Raw genomic sequence first — 22,211 nt, 5'->3', positions numbered from 1 at the left:
TCATAGACCAGGAATCGTGCAGCGTGCAGGATTTGTGTGCAGTTTCCTGTGCTCCTGTCCACTTTTCTAATTCCCTGTCTGCGTCTCCATTCCTCCCTCAGTGTCCTCCCCAGGGAAGCGCTCTTTCAGTTCACCGCGCCGACCACTAGAGGGCGGCAGAACCCGATGGAACGTGGGCTGACCCCGCAGAGCAGCCACTCTGGGTGCCCCTGGGTTACTCCTCCCACCCAGGGAGCTTCTGGGCTGCCTCTCAGGCAGCTGCAGCAGGGTGGTCCTGCTGCTTCCCTCTCTGAGACCCGCTGCTTTGGAGAGGATTTCTGGAGTGGCAGTGTGGAGCCAGGGTCTCCGAACTCTCTAGATCACGCACTCCGTTCAGTAATGTATTTTGAACATACATGCAGCTATCACTTATGCACAAATGTTACACATATTATAAAAACATACAGACAATACCTTAAAAGAAATAACATTAAAGCATTTATCATAGAACTTCTAAAATTTTTTCTACCTCCCTTCTTGCCCCCAGATCCCTGGAGCACCCTGGGGCTGGTCATCCCTCTCTGGTCCGCCGTTCAGAGGTCAGCGGAGCTTGGAAGGGCCTGGCTCCTGTGGGTTTGACACACGAAGCCATGACCCTGGGCCTCCGTCTCCCAGCTGTAACATGAAGAAAGGAAGACTTTCCTCAAGGAGTGTAGTACAACATTCACTGAAATCAAGGGTGTAATGCTCAGAGTGAAATGGCACTGGGAGCAGGTGGACTTGAGTATTTGGTGACGGTCTGCAGAGGGCAGGGGCCCGGCCTCAGGGCTTCAGCCTACAGGTCAGTCTGAGGAGACCAGTCTCCCTGACACGAAGGAACAGGGTGTCGGGCATCCTGGGGACCTTAGAATCAGCCTCTCAGGCTTGGTCAGGTCCTCTCTTGCCTTTACTGCCCCAGGCTGCTCTCCTCTGATTCTCAAAGGCCAAAGTGCCAGGCCTGCAGGCCTTTCCCATGACTTGGCATTGAACTCCCTCCTGCCAGAAGCTGCGGTTTTAGCCTTGAGCCCGGGTGAGCCTGACCCACGTGGGACTGGGAGAGTGAGTAAAGTCTTCCCAGGTCGCTGACTGGGTCACCCACGTGGGGCAGTAGAAACACTCACACCACAACTCACACACTGACATGTCAGTGTCTGGGGAACGTGCTTGAGACACCCTGGGCAGATGTGCCCATTCTGGTGTCCTGTCTCAGGTACGTCAGTGCCGAGGGCCAGGAGGATCCTACCCCTTCCTTTTTCCCTCTTCCTCCCTCCCGCCTTCCTTCTGTCCCTGCCTCCTTTCCTTCCCTCCTTCCTGCTCTTTCTTTTCTTACACCATCTTTCTGTCTGTCTGCTTCCTTTCCTTTTAATTTCTTGTTTATCTTTTGCTTATTTATTAGTGCAAAAAATTTATTAGACGTTTGCATTCCCCCTAGTCTCACTCATTTCATTTATACCCCTCAGGGCTTGGTGGGAGTGCCGCCCCCTCATGTTTCCTGGCATCTCAGACTGTGGAAGCAGAGTGGATTGTCTACTCAGAGGGGATCGGGTAGGTGCTGTGGGCCTGGTGGGCCGGGGCAGCGTCGATTCCTGGGAGCAGGAGAGCGGCCTTAGGGCATCCCTGAGCCATGTTTGTTTGGATATTTCAGTTTGGAGATGACAGCCTATTCTCTGCCCTCACTAGAGGGGCAGAAGTCCAGGTTCAGAGGATGGTCCTGTCCCCAGCTGTGGCCTTGGGGACTCTGCTCAGCAGCTCCCTGGGTAGAGTTCCCCACCATCCAGGGTCATTATGGTTAGAGAAGGAAGGAAGAATTTTTAAGTTGAGCCAAGCCATTGCCTCCTGTGTGAGCGTGCGTGTGAGCCTGATTTCTTATTTTTCAGAAAAAGAACAGGTAGAAATAGTTGTTTTAACTTTCCCTGCAGTGTAAATTAACTCCGTGAACACTTCGATTTAAGTGTCTTTTAAAACAAGCTTTATCAGACTGTGTTTTTAAAAAAGGGAGATTATTCCTTCCCATCCAGTAACATTGAAAAATCACAATTTGTTTTATGTCACCATTGTTCTATGGCTCAGGTATGTATCTGAAACTGTTTTGAAAGTACCTGAAGCAAGCAAAAGATAAGAGGTATTATATGGCTGTTAAGAAAGTAAAATATTAACCCCATTAACATTAGGAAAATCTATACTTTGAGAAAGAAAAGCCATCTGTGGCTAGTGAGCAGTCTTTGTTGGTAAAGCAGCCGGAACATGACCCTGATGCCTGGGAGAGGGCTGTGAAGTTTGCTGTTTTGTCCCTCTTGCGGTTGTTCAAGTGTCCTTCCCGGTGCTTGAGGAAACCCTTCCCTGCACTTTGTCATTTCCACCCCCTCTCCCTCCCCGTATGGAATCCAAGGGCTGGCATTCAGGCCGAGATAAGCTTTCTGTCCAGATCACATCGGGGCATTTTGGAGTCCAGGGTCCGCTTTCAGCCTGTCCTTCGGGTGGAGTTGTGTGGCGCTGGGCGTGGGCAGGGGGCAGTCTCCCTGCAGCTCGAGCCCCTCCCTCCTCTTCAAAGCTAGTGGACTGAGTGTACTCAGTGTGTGGTTGTGAATCTGTGAGACCTGGTTTCCTCTACTGCAGAATGAGGATAATAATGACAAGCACTGGGCAGAAGTCAGGTGGAGTGGGAGAGACACGAGCCAAAGTCACTTAACCCATGACCCCCGGGCACAGGGCAGGCTGGAGGGAGCATGCAAGGTGGAGGAACCTGACGCTTCCCACTGAGGGATGTAGTTAGTGATGCATTTGTGTTTGGGGTAGATGGGAAGATGGAGGGGGGCTGTGGCATCCAACCAGGGCTGACTCCATTAGCTCAGAGGTAAGTCTTCATGTTTCTCAGTTTTCTTCGTCTTTTCTCAGGCCGAGAATATTTTCTGAAAGTGGATGAGGCTGAGTAGCTCATGTGCTGTGGAAGGGACTCCTGCAAACGAGGACAATTTAGGTTTATCGAGTGTTTTCTACGTGCTGGACCCGTGAACAGCACACACAGTGCCTCCTCTCCTGGTTTCCAGTCACTCCCCAGACGGACACAGGTGAGGGCTGTGGAGGAGACAGGGTGCCAGCAAAGCCCCAGCAAGCACGTGTGTGGGGCACATAATGGGGATCAGGAGGTCAGCAAATTCCCTGAGCAAGGTCATCTGAGCCAGGCGAGAAATGAGAGGAGCGTGGATGTAGCTGCTGGCCATCGACTTGAATTTGTGAAGTCTCTGGAACTTTTTGGTAGATTGGAAGTAGACTGGGTGGGAGAGGAGAGTGTCAAAAGAGTGCCCCTGAGATTCTGTTGGAGAAAACTGGGTGCCCACAGGTGGCCTTCACTGAGGTGAGGAATCTGCGGGAAGGAAGGGGCTGGAGCGAAGGCCTGGTCTCCTTGGTTTTCCTTTGGAGACCACAGAACCGGGCCTTTCCTGGTGTCCACTGGGGCCTGGCGGGGGTGGGGGGTGGGGAGGTCCTGAGTGGCTGTACCCAAGCCTTGGGTGATATTAAAATCTTAACAAGCCTTAGGGCACTGTCCCTTCGGTGTGGGCAGGCCCAGTGTTCTGGAGCGGGTCCTGGAACCTCCTGATGCCTGGGGTTAACCCCGTGAAGGAAAAGGAAATGAACTAACTTCCCTGATGCTAAAACCGTTTGCTGACTCTTTGTAAGGCATCCCGCAGTTTGCTTTCCTCCCTTACTGCTTTTGTGCTACTGAGTCGTCCCCCCCCCCCCCCCCCCCGGGGCTTCTCCCTCACACCCTTTACAACAGCTTCAGCCCAGGGGCTGTGCTCCAGGAAGAGGGTAATGGGCCCATAGTCTCAGAAGAGTGCCCAGACCCCCTGCAGTTCCCCCAAGACAGGACGGTTCATGGAGGTTGAGGGGATGTAGCAGCACCCTGTAAAGCGCTCTGATTGTTACCACCTTTTCTGTTCCATCCAGTTTCTTCCAATAAAACCTCAAGACCCCAACTCTGAGATGGATTCACAGTGACTAAGGCATGAGCCTGCCGTGGCTCCCTTTGCCTGGCAACGCAATGAAGCTGTTCTTTTCTGTCTTTCCCAAACTCTGCCTCTGAGTGTCAATCCGTTTTCAGGGCACAGAGGCCAGTTTTGGGGCAGGACCCTCAGCTGCCAGGTTGAGGGGAGCTCCTGGGTCATCGGTTGGGGAAGAAAAGAAACAGCCACATGGGGCTGTGTTTGTGTGCAATTTACCAGCAGACATGGAATCATCCCATAGTGAGCGGCTGGTCCGGACAGAGCCAGGCACGGGGCTGGGTACGGTCCTGGCTGTGCCACACACAGTGCCCTCCGCTGAGGTTAAACGCCAGCCTTCCAGGAGGGCAGCACGTGCTCACACTGTGGTTGTTGAGTCTGTGCCTGTCTGTCCCCCTCAGCGTTGTTTCAGGGCACCTGTACCTCCTCTCCATTTGCTGCTCTGATCGTGCTGTTTCCATCTTGATAGCTGGGGTGACCGTCCAGAGGGCAGGGCAGAGTCTGCGGGGAATGCTTTTTGCGAGTTTCACTTTCAAATAGTGGAAGGAGGCAGAGAAGGGCAGACTCCATTGTCCGGGATCGTTCTGACGGGGTCCCCGTGGGCTGGTATCTGCAGATACCCCTCAACCTGGGCCAGACTTGGCTTCTTGTCCCCTCTCCTGGAAGTCCCTCACCTCTCAGACATGAGGAACTCCGATTTGAACCTGGAGTTAGGATCTGGGGCTCTGAGCCACTAACTGGAGGTGCAAACTGTGAGGGCAGATTTGGGATCTCCTGGGGTCCCTGAATCTTCTAATGCTCCTGAGATTAGAGATGCTTCAGAATTCCCAGCCTTTGTAAGCAGGTAAGTTGGTTTTGAAGTCCCTTGTGAGCCAAGAAGAGGAAGCAGGGAGCAGCTGGCTGTGAGGAGGAGGCTGAGCACATGGTGGGCCTGGGGGCAGGGGCTGGGTGGTGCTGGATGATGGTGTGGCCTCAGGATGACCCAGGACAGCCACAGTGAGGGTTGCACCTTCATTCATTTATTTCAAGGTTGTATCTGTAGCACTTCCTAGGACCGGGTCCTGTTCTAATTACATGTAGTGACAACAGTATGAATTCATGTGATTCTCATTAAAAGCTTGGGATGGAGATGCTGTTAATCTGTCCATTTTGTAGATGAGGAAACATGCAGAGAAAGTCAAGAAACTTGAGTCAGGTCGTCACAGAGAGTGGCCCAGCCTTGGAGGGAACCCAGTACTCAGGCCTCAGAGTCTGCCCTGCCCAGGACCCTAAGTTGCCTCCTCCCCCACCCTGAGCACTAAGCCATTTGCGGGTCTCTTCTGTGACCAGGACTCATTTTACCTCCTGCGCTGCTCTGTTTCCACTGGGTCTTTTACGCTGATGCAGAAATCTTCTTGAAAGATATTGAGGATGGGAGGAGGGTACAGCTCAGTGGTAGAGTGCGTGCCCAGCATGCACAAGGTCCTGGGCTCAACCCCTGGTCCTCCGTCAAAAATAATTAAAAAGCAAATGAATAAATGAACTGAATTACCTTCTCCCCCGCCAGTAAATACATAAAATAAAAAATTATGAAGAGAAAGAAACAATAAAAAAGAGATTGAGAATAAGGATTAACCTGTGAGTGGGACTGACTGGGCACCTGGGTGCAGGACCATGTCTTTGGTCCCTCGCAGGAAAGGGCCGAGTGGATTGAAATTCAGGTGAACTAAGCAAGGAACAAAGGCAGCACTGGGTGCCTGTGACGGGACCCATTGTCTCCTTGAGGAGGAGACAAACTCCGAGGCCTCTCGGTGCCTCCTGGTCCCAGCTCAGCAGCCGACAGGAGCTGGCACGTCCTCCGCGGTGAGGGGCCTGCGTCCGGGCCCTCTGTCCTGGGGCAGCACTGGTGGCTGTGAATAATGGAGAGACGGAGGCCGGTCTCTGCCCCAGGGCCCCGGTGCTGAGAAGGAAGTGCCTGTCTTTCTGGGCAGAGTGGGCTGTGCTGCAGGTGCCTTAGGGGTGGGAAGGAAAGGGGTGTTTTTTCCCAAGCAGACCTAACGGTTGTCTAGCACCACAGAGGCCTTTTAAAGGGCTGGGAGGAGCCCAGGCCCAGTGCTTTCCTGCAGTCAGGGTTGTGGGGGTCCCGCCAGCCCATCAGCATAAGGATCAGGAAGGGAAGGCCCCTCTCCTCCTGGGACTGTTGCCAGCCCTCCCCCTGCCCTCTCCCTGGGCCCCAGGGCTCTGGGCTGGCCCTGCCTGCTGCCCTGTCTCTCTCCCCAGCCCCGAGGAAATGGAGGATTTCTGCAGCCGCTCTGTGCTCTGCCATCTCACCTGCCTGCTCCTCCTCGTCCAGCTGCCCACTGCGGGGTCCGTAGGTGAGTGTCCCCGTCCCTCTTCCGGGGCCCTCTTGGGTGGATGGGAGCCACCCAGCAGCTGGGCTGGTTTGTCCATCAGGAGTGGATGGCTGTTTGAAGAGTCCCTTCTCTGGAAAGATTATGCTCCCCTAGCCGATAATTGTAATTAAATATTTAAGAACAATCTAAACCATAAAATAAGGGTAAGGGACTTTGATAATTGCTCAGTGAGGAGTTTATGATGTTTTCAAAAGTCAACTATGAAAAATGTGACAATTCCTTTCCATTCATTTTTTGTTTCCTGGCTTCATTTTATTAAGCATTTGCTCATTCATTCATTCATGCCATTCCACATACATTTATAGGGTGTGGACTTTGCATTAGGTGCTATATTTAAATAAAACAGGCACATTTCCTATTTTTATGGCGATTACAGTAGAGCAGGAAGCAATGAATAATAAAAGAAGGAAGCAAGTGTAATCTCCATTTTGTTACAAGAGATGAGAGGAGGGGCAGTGAAGTAGCCCCGGGTGGGGTGGGCAGGGGTGTGGGAGGTGGGAAGTGGGCCGGCAGCAGTGTTCAGTGAACACAGTGACTTGGGAACAAAGACTTGGAAGAGAGGGGAGTGACCCTGTGAGGATCCCCTTGCAGGAGAGAAGAGTCAGTGCAAAGCTGCCTGAGTTGGCTGGAGCTGAGTCAGTGCGAGGGAGTGAAGCAGGAGCGGGGGGTCAGAGAGGCCCTGGGGGGCGTCCCTCCTGCCTATGTTTCTCTGGGGTATCTGAGGAGCCATTGTTAGGCTGTGGGCTGAGTAAGGACGTGAGTTACAGTGAAAAGGGTTGCAGATGTGGGAGTAGGGAGAGGAAGACACAGGGAGACACAGTCTGCTGTCATCCTCCAGGGGAGAGATCATGGTGACTCAGGGCAAGTCTGGGCGGCTCAGGAGGTGAGAAGTCATTCTTTGTTTTTCTGTTTTTCTTTTTTTTGGGGGGGGGGCTGTGGGGTCGGGGTGCAGGGAGGAGGTAATTATGTTCATCTATTTCTTCATTTTAATGGAGGTACTGGGGATTGAACCCAGGACCTCGAACATGCCACGCATGCGCTCTGCCACTGAGCTGTACCCTCCTCCCTGAGAAGTGTTTCTTTGGACGTCCAGCGGGGCTCTCCTGAAGAAGAGTCGTGTCATGGTCCATCCTCCAGGTCTGAAAAGGCCAGCGGCTCTGGAAAGATATCAGTGGAGTGAATAGTCTTTTTTTTTTTTTTAAAACAAGCTGAGATACGATTTCCTGTGGGTGATGAGAGTGAGGGCAGGTTTTAATGGAAATAGCATTGGTTTTGCTTTTTAGTGCATGTATGATCCAGCTGAGGAGAAAGACATGAACAGAAGTAGTAAAGTTTTAGGGGTGGCAGTGGAGATGTTCCTGGGCGTGGCTGAAGGATCTGAGAGGTCTGACCTAGTCGCAGGTGTGCTCTTTGCTCAGGGCTCTATCTTATCGAAGTATCAGCCTCTGGGTGGTTCTTTAGAAATGCACATGCTGGTGCCCAGCCCCGACCTGCTGGATGAGAAGCTCTGGGAACAGGGCCCAGCAGTGAGTGATTTATAAGCCCTCTTGCTGATTCCACTGCATGCTGAAGGCTGCAAACCCCTGCGTCGCAGCCCTCCATGAAAGGACGTGAAGTCAGGAGTACAGATGAGGGGATTCTCCGTGACATGATTTCTGGGTCACAGAATTGTGGTCGGAAGATCTTGCCCATATTTAGAGTCTTCACAGCTCAGTCCATCAATTCACTGCTCATCTCATCTGACACCGGGGTCTACCCACCTGATGGTGGGTTCCCTGCCCTCGGTCTATGTCTCTCCTACTTTCTTGCTCCTATGTCTGTGTCCACAGAGGAGTTCCTGGTGGTTGGCCCCTCGGAACCCATTGTGGCAGTGCTCGGCCAGGATGTCGCGCTGCCCTGTCGTGTGTCCCCGACCATGAGTGTCGAAGACATGGAGCTGAGGTGGTTCCGCTCCAAGTTTTCAGAAGCCGTGTTCATCTATCAAAACCGACAGGAGCAGAACGAGGAGCAGGTGGCTCAATATGTAGGGCGGACCTCACTGATGAGGGACCGCCTCACTCAGGGGGGAGCTGCTGTGCGCATCCATAATGTCCAGGTTTCTGACAATGGGCTGTACACCTGCTTCTTCAGAAAGGGAGGTTTCTACAACGAGGCCATTTTGGAGCTGAAGGTGGCAGGTTGGTGACTTGATATTTTTGAGTTGTGGAATATTGGGATTGGGAGCAAGTTTGGGGACCATGTAAAGGGACCAGTTTATAGATGAGGAACAGGAGGCACATTAATTCCTTCCATTATTCAGTGCAAATACATAGAAACCCTACTGTGTTCCACGTCCTCTTCTGTGTACCTGGGACACATCAGTGGACCAAACAAAGTTCTCTGTGCTGTGGAGTTTATGTTCTAGAGGCAGTACATAAATACTTAGATCAAGAGGTTACAGAGGATGTTAGCAGGTGGTAAGCACTTAGGATAAAAGGCCAAGTCAAACAGTGGAAGAGGACCAGGATGTGGGCGAGGAGGGCTTCAGTGTTACATGGGGGCTCGGGGTGGGCCTTACTGACAATCTGAGCAGAAGCTGAAAGGAAGTCAGGATTTAGCCAAATGTTCGTAGCAGAGAAAACACCCAGTGGGAAACCCTTGAGGTAGGAGTGTGGCTGGTTTGCTCTGGGCTCACACGGAGGCCATGATGGTTGGTAAGACGAGTGAATGGGAGGGTGATGAGAGGTGGAATGATGAAGAGATGTTCCTGGTATGGGGTGTGCAGAAAGGGTTGCTTCATGCTCTCTGTGGTGGTCAGGAAGAGTTTATAAGTAATACACTTGAATAGGCACTTGTGTTCACCAGACAATGTTCCAAAGAGTCCTTGAGTTTGATGGACGGGAACGTGAGAAAGCAGGGGGCGCAGAAAGCATGTTGATCGTGGTTCTTAGCAGTGAAGCAGAGTGTCCTGGGGGCTGGAGTGTGTGGTCCCTGAGGGGCGCAGGTAGTGGGAGTTGGGAGGAAGAGGAGAGAAGGTGTTTGGGAGGGAAGGCAGATGCCAGGTCATCGAAGAGTTTGTGTTGGGCTATGGAGTTTTGCTTCATGGCTGAGGAAATTTTAAAGGGAGCAGGGCCTGGAATGTCCCCTTTGCCAGCTGTGAGGAGGCTGGATGGAAGGTGAGCAAGGCTGCAGTCACGGATGCAGCGATGAGGCGGAGAGGATGCCTCAAGTAGAGGCAGTGGCATCACGTAGAGAGGGACAGGAGGGATCACACATCAGAGGTTTAAAAGATAGACTCAGCTGAGTGAGTGGATCTGGGGACACAGAGTGTGTGGAGGGGAAAGGGGGCTGCGGAAACTCCCAGGGTTTTGCCTTGGCTGTTTGTTGTTAGTGGTAGGGATATTGATAATTATGTGTGTCAACTGAAGAAACATATACAACCTAAGAGCCGTGAGCTGAGTTTTTTTCAGGATCTTACTGAGGGCTCTATACTCTGGGAAACAGCCTCTCAGTAGCTCTGAAAAACTGACCCAAAGCGGTAGGCAGAGCAGTCAGTATATATAGAATTTTGGCTAGGGAGTAGGTACAGTCAAGCATGCATCTCAGTACAAATTTATTGCTAGTGACGAGGATCAGAGACCTCGGTTAATGATTTTAATGCTTTGCTATGTATGGGAAGATGCAAGAATCTAGGCTCAGTAAATTTTTTCCCCACTGAGATATTTGTAACTATCTAGGGGGCCTGTTTTTCCAAAACACAGATATACCTTATCCTGTTTTTCATCCTGAATTCCTTTTGGCGTGTACTGTCAGTGAGGGACTGCAGCGGCTAATGACTTGATCCTTGTAGAACTGGATGGTGGGCAGCATTCTTTGTGTTACATGTGTTACTTATGTGTTAGTTACCTGTTTCCATAATAAAGCTGTGTAACAAAGAGCCACAAAAATCACAGTGGCATACAACAATAACCATTTATTTACTTCAGGCGTTAAGGGAGTACAGCTGATTTGGACAGTAGTTGACTGACCTCACCTGGGCTGACTCATAGATCTTTAGTCACACTGGCGAAATATAATTGAAAACAAAACCTCCCAAACCAAAATCCTCTTGACAAAGTTAGTAGAGAAAGAAAACAGTTATATTATTAAAAGGGCATTAAAGCAGAATGTGATACACGTGACAGGCAATCTACCAAGAGATGGCAAAGACAAAAAGAACTCTCCCCTTGTATAAACCCAAGCAGATGCAACCGATTACCTAACTAATTCTCAAGTCATAGGACTTGGAAGCACCATTTGCCACGTGGTTCACCCTAAATTTTCCTGGTATTTGAGGTAATCACCCATGTTAGCTAATTGGCTTTACCCAGAGGAAAATAAATCCTCATATCTTTATGACGGGGGGAAGTTTTACACGTTGGAGCACAGTGCCCCCTGAAGTTAGGCTCCTACCCTCCCACAGGGAAGGGGAAAGTGGGAGAACCAGCTCTCCTGATGTTTGTATTTCAGAGAGATGGCCCCCAGGTTCTAGAGAAAGCCATTGCCGGGTCACAAAGCCATTGCCGGGTCACAAAGCCGGCAGAAGCCTATCTAGCTTTTCCAAAAGGATTTATATACGTTTCAAAGAGGGGAGAAAGTTCCCACAACTACAGGTTTCCCAAAGTAAACGATTTAAGAAAAAGGAGGGGGTCAACCTCTTCCCTCGAATGAAGCCTCTTACTTTAAAATTTTATTTGTCCTTACGGTCAGCTGAGGAGGTCACATGGGACCTTGGCTGGGTCTGTTCACAGGGGTTTGTTGCAGTGACTGTAGGAAAGCTTCAGCTGCAAAGGCTGTGCTCGACCAAACAGGTCCTTCCCGAGGCGGAGCGCAGCCCCAGGCGTAAGCACTTTACAGCCTCTGCTCGAGTCGTGTGGCTGATCTCCCACTGGCCGGTCAAGTCCCGTGACCCAGCCCAGGGGCAGAGTGTGGAGGCGCTAAAAAGTGTGTAGCAGAGGGTGAGCTGGACATGAAGATAAGTGAAGATCTGGCCTAATTTTCGTGATCTATCACTGACAGGGAAAAGTCACATCCTCAGTTCTGGGACTCTGAGGTTGAAGTGGGTGTGAGGAAGCCCAGCAGAGGTGAACTGTGGGTATCAGGAGGGTTCCTCAGGGGACAGGGTTGTCAGCTGATCTAATTTTGGTGATGACTTACAAAGAGAGGCAGTGGGTGTGGAAGCAGGCGCCCTGGGAGAGTGTGTGAGGTGAGGAGCGTTAGGACAGCGGTGGAACCCGGGGCCAGATTCCTCCCGCTGTTCACCTGGGTGTCAGCCGTTCCACCTGCTGACTGGGGAGAAGAGCCTGAGTCCCTGTAGGTCTCCTTCCTTCTGTTCCCCGTGTCAGGGCCGTTGCCTTGCTCCTTGCAGGGGGCAGCCTGTCCCCAGAGCCCCCAGAATGCAGAATGAGTGGCTCCCCCTGCAGTTGTGCAGATGTAACACTGCCAGGGTCCCCAGGAGCCAGGCGGCCCCCCTGGGTTCTACATGTTCCCTCCCGCAGGTGTGGGCTCTGCCCCTGCAGTGCGCATCACAGGCCCGGAGGAGGACGGGGTCTGCGTGGTGTGCACGGCCTCGGGGTGGTTCCCGAAGCCCCAGGTGCAGTGGAGAGACCTCCATGGAGGGAAGTTCCTGGCGTTCTCTGAGGCCCACGCCCAGGATGCTGAAGGGCTGTTCAGTGTGGAGGCCACTCTGGTGGTGAGGGACAGCTCTGTGGGGAACGTGACCTGCTCCCTCCTCAACCCTGTCCTGGGCCAGGAGAAGGCCATGGCCATTTTCATCCCAGGTCAGTGCTGCTCCCAGCTTCCGGCAGGGCGGGAGGAGGGCCGGGCGTTCCTGAGCGTGCCAGGCTGGGCCGCCCCGGGCTGTGGCCCTGACGGGGTCTGTGGCTCTGACGGGGTCTGTGGCTGGGCGGCAGCGCCCTTCTTCCCCCAGGCGTCTCCCTGGAAGCTGGCTTTCCTGGTGAGCCTGACTGTGCTGATGATCCTCCTCCTTGGGGCTGGATGTTACACCAGGAGAGAACATTCCACAAAGTTGCAGGAGGTTGCGAAAAAGAAGAGTCTGTGCCTGGATAAGGAGCAGGACCAGCGGGAAAAGGAGGAGGCATGGAAGGAGATCGGTAAGACAGGACAGCGGCCACGGCCACGGCTGGCGAGGGTGGCAGCCTGTGCTGAGAGGGCCAAGCTGACCGCAAGGCCAAGTCCTGGGCTCCAGCGCTCCAGGGAAATCCAGGCCCGGAGCGGGTGGCTGGGGAGATGCAGGGAGGACGGCCGGAGCCGTGGAGGCTCGGATGGGTCTGGAGTGGGAACGTCTTCCAGGTCACATACAGAGAGGTGGTTTTTTGTGGATTCTTTTTCTCGGGGATGGGAGTTATGCATTCCTTTCACTGTCTTTCAGGTGAACTCCAGGCCCAACTTGGTAAGTCCTGCTTTCCCTCCTGAGCTCTGTGCATCACCGTCGTAGGAGACCTTCTGGTTGTCAGCTCACCTGTTTCCTGTACGTTGCCTTTCAGCCTGGAGGAAGTCAGTGTACCTGGCTGGTGAGTGACTCTCCAGATGTGCTTGGGTCTCCTTTCCTGCCTGTGCCAGGGCACCACTGTCCTTGTTTCTGTCTAGACACCAACATGTGGACCCCCTCCCCTGGGGTGGACGTGGAAGCTGGTGGGAGGCAGAACGCAGCTCCAGGGGTCTCCCCGATCTGGGCTGCTCTTTCCCACCCAGTGCTTGCGAGCCTGGCTGTGACGGTGACCCCTGGGGCCTGCCATGCACCCGGGGTCTTATTCCAACCCTGACTGACCCGCTATACGGATAGTTTCAAGCCTTGAATGCATCTGGTTTTCAGTCAGTACCTGGAAGCCAAAACCATGTGCACTGAGATGTCATTAAAGGAGCTACAAAAGAAGGGGGTGATTAAGTTTAGGAGTGTGACTTCCTGTCTCCATCTCAAAACACCATCCCAGAAGAGTCCAGTCTCTCCAGTTTCTGTGGGTGCTGATCAAAAAGTGGTTTTAGGGAGAGGGGCTGGACTGAGCTGACCATGCATGGGAATGTCATGGGCTGGGTTGTCAACAGCCCAGAAAAATGATGTTTGTGTCTAGAAATATTTCATCTGAGAACGATTGGCTGCTTTTACCCCAGAGCTCACCTCACATTCCTGTGCTTATATAAATCCCATTTCAAGTGATTTCCCAAACATCTTTGACAGAAAAAGACTGGATATGAGAATTCTTTCTTAGAACAATGTAATAATTTGTCTTTTATTTGTTTGATCCATAGTGGCAAAAATGAATGCAGATTGTATTTTAATTTTTGAGGTTTTTTAATGTTTTAGTGGAGGTACTGGGGATTGAACCCATGACCACAGCATACTAAGCATGTATTCTATCACTGAGGTATATTCCTCCTTACCAAAAATGTTTGAGGTTTTTGAGCACAGAACAACTAAGTAACTTGCCAAAAGTCGCATCGCAGCAGCGGGACAGTGGTGGAACTCAGTCTGCAATGCAGGCCTCCCGCCCTGTGGTCCAGGGGATTCCGCATGGGACCTGCTGTCTGCGTGTGGCAGGAGGTCACCTCCGCTCCAGGCTCTCCCCCACTGCAGTTAGTCTCACCTGCAGAGCAGAGGGGAGGCAATGGCCAGCGGAGTCACGCTGAGTGGGCTGGTTCTAGCTGAGGTCTCACCAGGGTGTTTTCCCTTTCAGCCTGGAGGAAGGCCCAGCTGTATGCAGGTGAGCGGCTCTGAGTTCATATGGCCTCCCCTTCCGAGCTCCGACTCTGCCCTCTTCTCCAACCAGGGAGGGGTTGGTGTTCTGTCTCCTCATCACTTCTGTAACCTCCATCCGCAGTCTGCAGGGACTCCTTGTGGGAACACAGGCCTGCCTCCATTCTGGGCTATCCCTCCACAGGTCACTGTTAGGGTTAGCAACACTCTTCCCAGACTCCTTGTCCAGCTGCTACTTCTTGGTGCAGAGAAAATGGAGCGGTCAGTTGCGAGGGGAGATGGCAGCAGCATAATGACTCAGGAATCTCTCATCTTGAGAAGATTCCACAAACCATGCTTGCTTGCTTGGGACTCAGGTTTTCCTAAGGGAGCCTTTTGGCTCTTGATAGCTCTTGCTCCAAAACTCCTACTCTGTTTGGATCTACTTTTGGTTTTCCCGCTTCTTCCTTGTCCTCTGGGTATTGGTCTTCTCTCTGCTCCTTATGCTCTGACTCCCTGTCCAGGCTGTGTTTCTTCCTCCAAGCCTCCTTGGTTACTGAAGAATTCGTTGTTGTAGAACAAGTTTTCTGAATCTGGGGTCCAGAACCCGTGGGATGTTTATGGATTCTTAGGATGAGGGTCTGTGAAAGATCAGAAATTATATGCAAAAATCCTACATATATGTTTGTGTAACAGGAACCAAATGTAATAATCATTCTCTCTCCTTTTCTGTGAAATCTTATTTGCTGATAGGCTCATTCCTTGTTGGGCTTATTAGGGGCGATATGTGAAGACTGGGAAAGGAGCAACCTAGGGGAATCAAAATTGTTTCGCAGAGAAAGGGTGGGGAGCATATCAGGGAAGATAAGAGCAGAAGGAGGAAGAGAGGAGGCAATGACGAGGAAGTAGAGTGTCTGAGATTCACCTTATAGAGATTTGGGGTGGCTTGGAGGGTGGGAGAGAGACCACAAGTCACAGCCATGTAGCTCTGAGTTGGGGAGCACATGGCACATGTACAAATTATTTCAGTGCATAAAGGGTAATCAGCTCTTCGATACATCTTTGAGAAATTTCAGTAAAGACACTTATTTTAAAACCATTTTAAAGGAACTGCCTAATTGAGTTTGCCTCTGATAATGAGACCACCTCAACCTTGTTGTGGTGGTTGGGGTAGGAGTGTGGTGCGGGGGATCCTACTGCAGGGGTGGATTGTCCAGAGGCCCCATCATCTTTGGGGTGAGTTAAAATCTGTACCCTCTGAACCTGTGTTCCATGCCCTTTCCCTGCTAAGAATGTTTCTTTTTATGGTCAAGACTATAGACTGTGAGGGTTGGAGAGAAATATACCAAGGGGTGAAGGAAGCCTGGGGACCGGAGGTGTGAGGAGTGAGGATCCCACTTAAGGGATTGTTACTGATTCTCCCTGGGATTTATATGTTAAACCTGAGGGTCAGATAGTCTTCTTTTAGCATCTACTCCATTGTCTGCCTGATTAAGGAGCATGTGTTTTAATGTATACCTTTCATACACCTTTCTATTTCTGTAAGGACAGACCTCATTACGTCAGAATCGACATTTTTATATTGACAGAATCATGGTGTGAGGTGATGAAAAGTCTGACGTCTTTTATTCACAAAATTGAAAAAATGATTTGCAACTTACTGATTTTCTGTGGAAATTAAGTGAAGAATAGCAGAACACTGGACACATTGTAGAGTTTCACAAATGCCAAATCTCTTTTCTCCTCCTCCCCTTTCTTCTTTGGTAACCTCTGCTGGTTGTGATATAGAAGTCTATGTCTGGTATCAACTAGTGCCTTTGTGAAGAACAAGTGAATTAGAGTTCATTTTCTTCTCAAAGGGTCACATGGGTCAGGCCATTTTGCGTGATCTTATTTCCATCAAGCAAATCAACAGAGATCGAAATGTCAATTTCTGCATAAACCTGTGTTAAGTGGAAATAGAGGTCATATATTTATACCCCAAATGTGCAAGAAAATGTCATTTACTTATTTCTATAAAGATTCTAACCTTGTTCCCCAGTCTCCACCCTGTTGGAGGCAACAGCTCTCCCAGTGCAGACATTTCAGGGTCCTATGACTTTTATAGGTTTTGCTTTGCCCCACGAGCTTCATTTCTTCTTCCTAAAAGGGAGTATGAAGGTTGGAAGAGATCATGTGGCTCTGAGTCAGTGGGGTAGGGGTCCCTTCACTCTCCTCTTAGTTGCATCAGACCATCACTGTGTGGGGACTAGCCGGAGCTGGCCCTTAAGATGCTTGGCTTGGGGTCTGCTGAGGACTGGCAGGTCCTGTGCTGCTATTTGGGCTCTGTTGCTCCCCCCATACTGGTAACCCCATCTCAGGATCTCAATCATGTCTGTAATGTTCCCTTTGCCACAACACATTCACACATTCAGGAGTTTAGAACGTGGGCATCTTTGGGAGCCTAGCACATTGAGTTTCTCCTGGAAGCTTCCAACCTTTCTGGGCAGTTATCGGGGGCAGCAGATGACTAGATCCAATATTTTGGGTTCTCCTTTCTGTAGAGGGATGTTTTTGCTTCACTAGCCTGTGAAAAGGTGAAGAGAATTCGTTAGTGTCTTTTCCTCTCACTGAATATATGTGTTTCTCACTTTGAACATCTCTCTCCCTTCCTTGAAACCTCTCTGTTGCCTCCAAGCTGGGTAAGACCTCCCTGATGCTCTGTCCTGGATTGTTTGTACACAAGGCTTGTAGTCATCCTTTGAGTCAGTTCAGCCAAGTTGTATTCTGTCTACCGATGTCTTGGAGGTAACCTGCACATTCAGCTCAGTTAGTTCTTGATCATTAAATGGAAGCCTTGGAAATTTTGATCTCCCCAATTCTTTCTCAAGAAAACCTAGCTTTCAGGATAGATGTGACTAGGGCCTTGAGAAAGCATTAGTTTATAGTGAAGTCTGGGCAATGATCTTTATGTTCAAATTGACATCAAGCCTCTCAGTCCCTCGGTATTAAGGTTTGTGTCTTAGCCTTCATGGGAGGCTGCAGCATGATGGTTCTGTGTGTGCGTGTGTGTGTGTGTGTGTGAAGAAATAAATGCATCAGTTGAATGTTTCCAAGGCATTTCTCCCTATAACTCTCTCATCAGTATGTTTCAGTAGATTAGGTACCGACTCTAATGTGTAGTCTCTGAAACTCCCTGAAAGGAAACCCGTGGTTCTCTTGTAGATTGGCGGAAGGAGAAGTTCCAGGCCTGTGAGTGACTGCGTGTCCTTTCTGAGTATTCCTACTGCTGTCCTGGGGCCTCCCCTTCAGTTGTCTGTGGTGATACAGATGCCGGCGTCATCGGTGGTGGTGGGATGGGATGTGGCCGTTTTAGTCACATAGTTGGGGCTGGTGGGTGTGGCTGACTTTGGATGCTAGGTAGAGATGCTTCAGCCCTTGGAGTCCAGGCTGGTCCTCAAGGGCCCTGGGACATACCTAACCCCCAAATCAGCCTTGTGGTTCCTTCTCCTGCCTGGAGGGCCATGGGCTTGATTCACAAGTTTCTAAACTCAGGCAGCTTATCCTTCCCCCCATGCAGCTGGGAGTCCAAGCTGGGGGGTGTTTGGGAGATCTTGTTATGGGGCAGGGGAAGGCCCTGTATGACAGGCAACTTTCTCTGCAGGTCCTGTCACTCTGGATCCAGGATCTGCCCATTCAGAGCTTGTCATCTCTCATGAAAAGAAAAGTGTGGCCTGGAAGGACTTCAATAATGCCTCATCAGACACCTGCAGCGTACTGGGCTTTGAGGGCATCACAGCCGGGCGCTGGTACTGGGAGGTGGAGGTCAGGGATGGAGACAGAAGCGAGTGGGCTCTGGGAGTCTGTAGGGAAGGTGTGAACAGGAAAGGTTGGTACTTTGAATTACCAGACAGGGGGTTCTGGGTTTTGGGTCGATTTGAAAGTGGATACTGTGCCCGTACTAACCCTACAACTGATCTCTTCTGTAGGCAGTTTCCCTACAAGGTGGGGGTGTTCCTGGACCATGAGGAAGGGGATGTCTCCTTCTATAACATGACTGATGGCTCCCACATTTTCTCCTTCCCTCAGGCTTCCTTCTCTGGGGCCCTCTTTCCATACTTCATGCTTATGTCAGGAGATGTGTCCATGACTGTCTGCTCCATGGCGGGTGGGTCTGAGGGGCTCCCTGTGCCCCTTAACAGTTCTTCTCCGGAGGAGCCTGGGAGCCTCCCAGGAGAGGGGTTCTGCTCAGGCTGTGGTGCTGATGCTCTCCTGGGGGCCCAGTCTCCATTACTCCCCTGCAACCCTGGGGCTGCATCCCCATAGGGCCCCCTCACTGTCCCAGGCCCCTCACTATGGCCCTTCCTGGAGCTGCAGACCCCATGTGACTAAGGCCTCTGAGTGGACTGTTGATGGCTGGGAGTCTTGCCCACCTGCTCTGGAGACAGACTCTTGGGCGCGTGGTTAGGAGAAGAGTCAGTTCATGCCATGTGCTCAAGTATCAGATTATAAAAGTTGACCCTTGGAGCTGGTTTGGGGATAGGGTACATTTTATTTTGGAAAGTTTTTTTTCTTTGGGTAATGAAAAATATTTCATGAGGTTCTTATACTGTTTGGATAGGATAGGTGATGAGAGGTTGAATTACTCTGCAGAATAAAGAGGTATTTCCTTTATCCAATTTGAGTTTGTGCAGAAGAACCCAGAGGCTGACAGTGGGTCTCCAGCTCTATTTGGGGGATCTGCACTCTCAAGCCAGAAAAGCTGACCATCCAAAAATTTCCAGGGAGTTGGGTGGCTCCTGAACGTAGTCTGGTATTTTTATTTTATGTATTTGATATTCTGAGATGGATAAAACACACCCATTTTCCTTTTGTTTAAATTGGCTTCTAGTCAGTTGACATTGTTGTGTCAATTTCTGGTGTACAGCATGGTATTTCAGTCATACATATACATGCGTATATTCCTTTCCATATTCTTTCTCACTATAGGCTACTACAAGTTATTGAATATAGTTTCCTGCGCTATACAGTATAAACTTGTTTATCTATTTTATACATAGAAGTTAGTATTTGAAAATGTCGAACTCCCAATTTATCCCTTGCCACCCCCTTTCCTCTGGTAACCGTAAGTTTCTTTTCTATACCTGTGAACCTGTTTCTGTTTTGAAAACAAGTTGATTTGAAACACACCGATTTTCCCAAACCTCAGTAAATTTCCATTACCTGTGAAAAACTTGTACCTTGTTTATTTGAAGAATTGAGGAGAAAGATGTGGGTTTTTAATTTTTGTCAATAGCAAGTGGAAAATAGAGAGTTTCTGTGTGAATTAAGATATAAACGAAGAGAAAATTTTCAGAGGCCAGGGGAATTGCAGAAAGCTTTGAGCACGAGCATGGAGCCAGCTATTAGCGTACTGTCTCTCAGGACTCCCGAGTCCAATGGTAAAGGTTAATGGAAAACTACAGCAAAGAAAGAGAAGCAGGACTGTTGAGGACTGAGACCTCTGGGAATGGAGGTGTGGTCACTCAGCCAGGTGGACAACCCTGACCTGCTCTGGTTCTGCGTGAGAAGACGCAGAAGGTGGGAAGTGGAAGAAGTCACGGGTCCCGATTCTGCCCTGTGACCAGTGACAGAAAGAGGACTTTAGCAGCCTTGTGTGTTTTCTCTTTCTTGTCATATATGTGAGTGTGTGTTGATTTGTGTTCATGTTCCAGTTTCTTCCTCTCCCTTCTTCTTTCCCTTATGCTTGTATTCAAGTTGTTGCAGGTCATGTTTTTAATATAGTCTTTGGGGACCCGAATGATCCAAGGCATTGTGACTGTGTTTGAGGAGTAGATAACGGAGCAGTGTTGGCTCCCATTTCTGCGACTGTCTGTCTTCTCATTTTGGGGGAAGGGTGAGAAATTGTGCAGTTGTAAGTGGAGCTTTGTCTCGATGGGTGAGAAGGCACAGTTGTGTTATTATGTGGAAGTTCAAGTGTGTTGCGTGGCAGCTGAGTGGCTGAAGTGTGGACTGTGCTCCTTATCAATTTGTTGCCTCTTGGTCCCCAACCTACCCTGTATTTCCCCTGCTTTGTGGTCCTGGAGCTGAAGCCCATAAACATCTCCTCTCGCATGTGGTGCAGTGTCAGTAAGTGAAGGGGACACCGCGGACATAGCAGAGGGCAGGGCTTGTCTTGTCAGTCTGATGCTTTTCTTCCTACGATGGGACAGCCAGTGGCCTGCACAAGGTCTAAGATCTCTCTTTTTTTGTGAACGTGTCTAGCATCGCAGCAGGCTGTTTTCCAGAGGCTTGCTTCCCGTAGAATCTTGCAGTCCTCCAGTGGGTGGTGTCCTGCCCAGCAGCCTTGGCTGGTGACACATCAGAGAATTCTTCAGTTTCCAGGGGGCTGCAGTCCCCTTTTGCCCAACAAGCTCTGAATCCCAGATCCTCTCTAACCAGTGTTTTCTCCCAAATTCCTCCTTTCCTTGGGTGTCTGCCTCAGCCCTAAAGGTATTGTGTGCTGTGCCCCCCTTACCTGCTGTTTCTCTATTCCTTAGTGTGGTTTGTTTTTTCCTCCTTTAATAGTTAACTACTTTTTGCTAGTTAAGAATTTCTCATCTCAATTTTCCGTGTTCAAATGACTTATGTGATTTCTGTCTTTTGACTGGGCTCTGACTGACGTAAAATCTGAAGTGCAGTGTAGCTTGGAGCGGGGCCCTGCCCTGCCCCCAGCGTGTGGAAGGAGTAGTGGAGGCGCTGACAAACTCATTAAAGTGGTCCAGCCCAGCAACAAAGTCACACAAATACATTGTTGGAGTGTTTGTGTGGATTTTAAGTATTCTATATGTTAATATATTTTCCATTATGCTTATCCCCACTTCCATTTGTCTTGTACCTTTATGATATTGTTACTTTTGGAGGAGCTATAGGCATATTTTCCTCAAACTAAAGAAAAGAAAGAAAGGTACGTGTGTGATATGAATCATCCACACAAAAGAGGAATAATCTTTTAAAACAAGAGGACTAGTTGCCTGAGTAATTCCAGAAAGAATAATAAGAAGTTCCACTATGAATTTTCTTCCAAGGGAAGAAAAAAGAACCGGGCAAAACAAGGCAGCAGTGTAAATGGAAAACTATTTCACTTGACTCAGGACGAGTCAGCCTTGGTTTCAGTGTGTAAAGGGAGATGTTAACTTTTGTTCGTTTATGAGACCTCTGTTCCCCAGGTCTCACCATCTGAGTTTTCAAACACTGAGTAGGATTTTCATGTTTAAAATGCATGTTTCATTTGTTACAACCCTATGTATAAAGTTACGTCCATTATTGTAAACTTTACACATTATATGTCTACTTTATGCATGGGGCTGTGCATCCCAGCCGTGGAGCTGTACTTGAGGAGCAAGAGAAAGGATTTTCAAGGGTCGCTTTGACCTTACATAATATTTGCCTTCCCAGGAAACACACTCTTTGTGTAAGATAGGGCTACATACCAGTGACAGTGCTATGGAGAAACAGATTTATTTTTTACCTTGCCCTCTCTCCTGAACTCTTTCTCTGTTCGTTGCTACTCATTCAGTTGATGCCTAGGCTCTCTCTGCAGTTTAAATGGAATGTTTTCCATTAGTGTGTCTCCAGAATACTGTTCCTTAACTTTGGAGCAGTTATTTCAATTTGCAGTTAATCCTGATTATTTGATTGATGCTTCAGTCTTCCCCACAAGGAAAGTCCCATAAGGGACATGTATCCCCAAAGCCCGAGGTTACAGTGCCTGTTATATTATGGTTACTTAATAAATATTTGTTGAATGAGTATAACTGCTTATGTTTCCTCGTTTTTGTTGCTAGATGTTCAGGTCAATTTGTGGCCTACATATTTCTAATAATCATACATTTTGGATGTATATTCTGTCTTGATTTTATTTTATATTTTCATTCTCTTTGATTTCATCTATTCAGTTTATTTTTACTTACTTATTTATTTGGATGGAGGTACTTGGGATTGAACCCAGGACCTTGTGCATGTTAAGCATGCATTCTACTACAGAGCTATTACCCCCACCCCTTCATTGCTGTTTTGATAGCATTTTTTAAGAGTTGTTCAAAATTGTTATTTAGAATAAGGTAGCAT

The 22,211-nt window shown here is 49.6% G+C and overlaps 1 protein-coding gene across 2 annotated transcripts; it reads left to right on the top strand.

Annotated features, from left to right (window-relative positions):
* Nucleotides 1–691: 691 nt before the first annotated feature.
* Nucleotides 692–21,834, top strand: LOC102527356 (butyrophilin subfamily 1 member A1-like). Of its 2 annotated transcripts, XM_072945293.1 has the most exons (12): nucleotides 692–820; nucleotides 1,479–1,563; nucleotides 2,914–3,086; nucleotides 6,279–6,373; nucleotides 8,242–8,589; nucleotides 11,929–12,210; nucleotides 12,343–12,543; nucleotides 12,822–12,842; nucleotides 12,937–12,963; nucleotides 14,125–14,151; nucleotides 17,328–17,354; nucleotides 17,767–21,834. In XM_072945293.1, the coding sequence occupies exons 4-12, from the start codon at nucleotides 6,289–6,291 to the stop codon at nucleotides 18,426–18,428; spliced, it is 1,680 nt and encodes a 559-aa protein (XP_072801394.1). In that variant the 5' UTR covers nucleotides 692–820; nucleotides 1,479–1,563; nucleotides 2,914–3,086; nucleotides 6,279–6,288; the 3' UTR covers nucleotides 18,429–21,834. The 2 variants fall into 2 exon arrangements, with proteins under 2 accessions (XP_072801394.1, XP_072801393.1); XM_072945292.1 differs by having other exon boundaries at nucleotides 787–1,563.
* Nucleotides 21,835–22,211: the final 377 nt, after the last annotated feature.

This window comes from Vicugna pacos, chromosome 20 (genome assembly GCF_048564905.1).
Source record: "Vicugna pacos chromosome 20, VicPac4, whole genome shotgun sequence".
Classification (NCBI taxonomy): Eukaryota; Metazoa; Chordata; class Mammalia; order Artiodactyla; family Camelidae; genus Vicugna; species Vicugna pacos.
Note: the sequence above shows the minus strand (reverse complement) of the source record. Positions and strands in the feature narration are given on the sequence as shown.

Excerpts from the sequence above, each read along its gene's own strand:
- LOC102527356 (XM_072945293.1), top strand. The coding sequence starts at position 6,289 with ATGGAGGATTTCTGCAGCCGCTCTGTGCTCTGCCATCTCACCTGCCTG. Across the intron at positions 8,590-11,928 it reads TTTGGAGCTGAAGGTGGCAG|GTGTGGGCTCTGCCCCTGCA; the intron begins GTTGGTGACTTG and ends TCCCTCCCGCAG. Across the intron at positions 12,544-12,821 it reads GGAGGCATGGAAGGAGATCG|GTGAACTCCAGGCCCAACTT; the intron begins GTAAGACAGGAC and ends ACTGTCTTTCAG.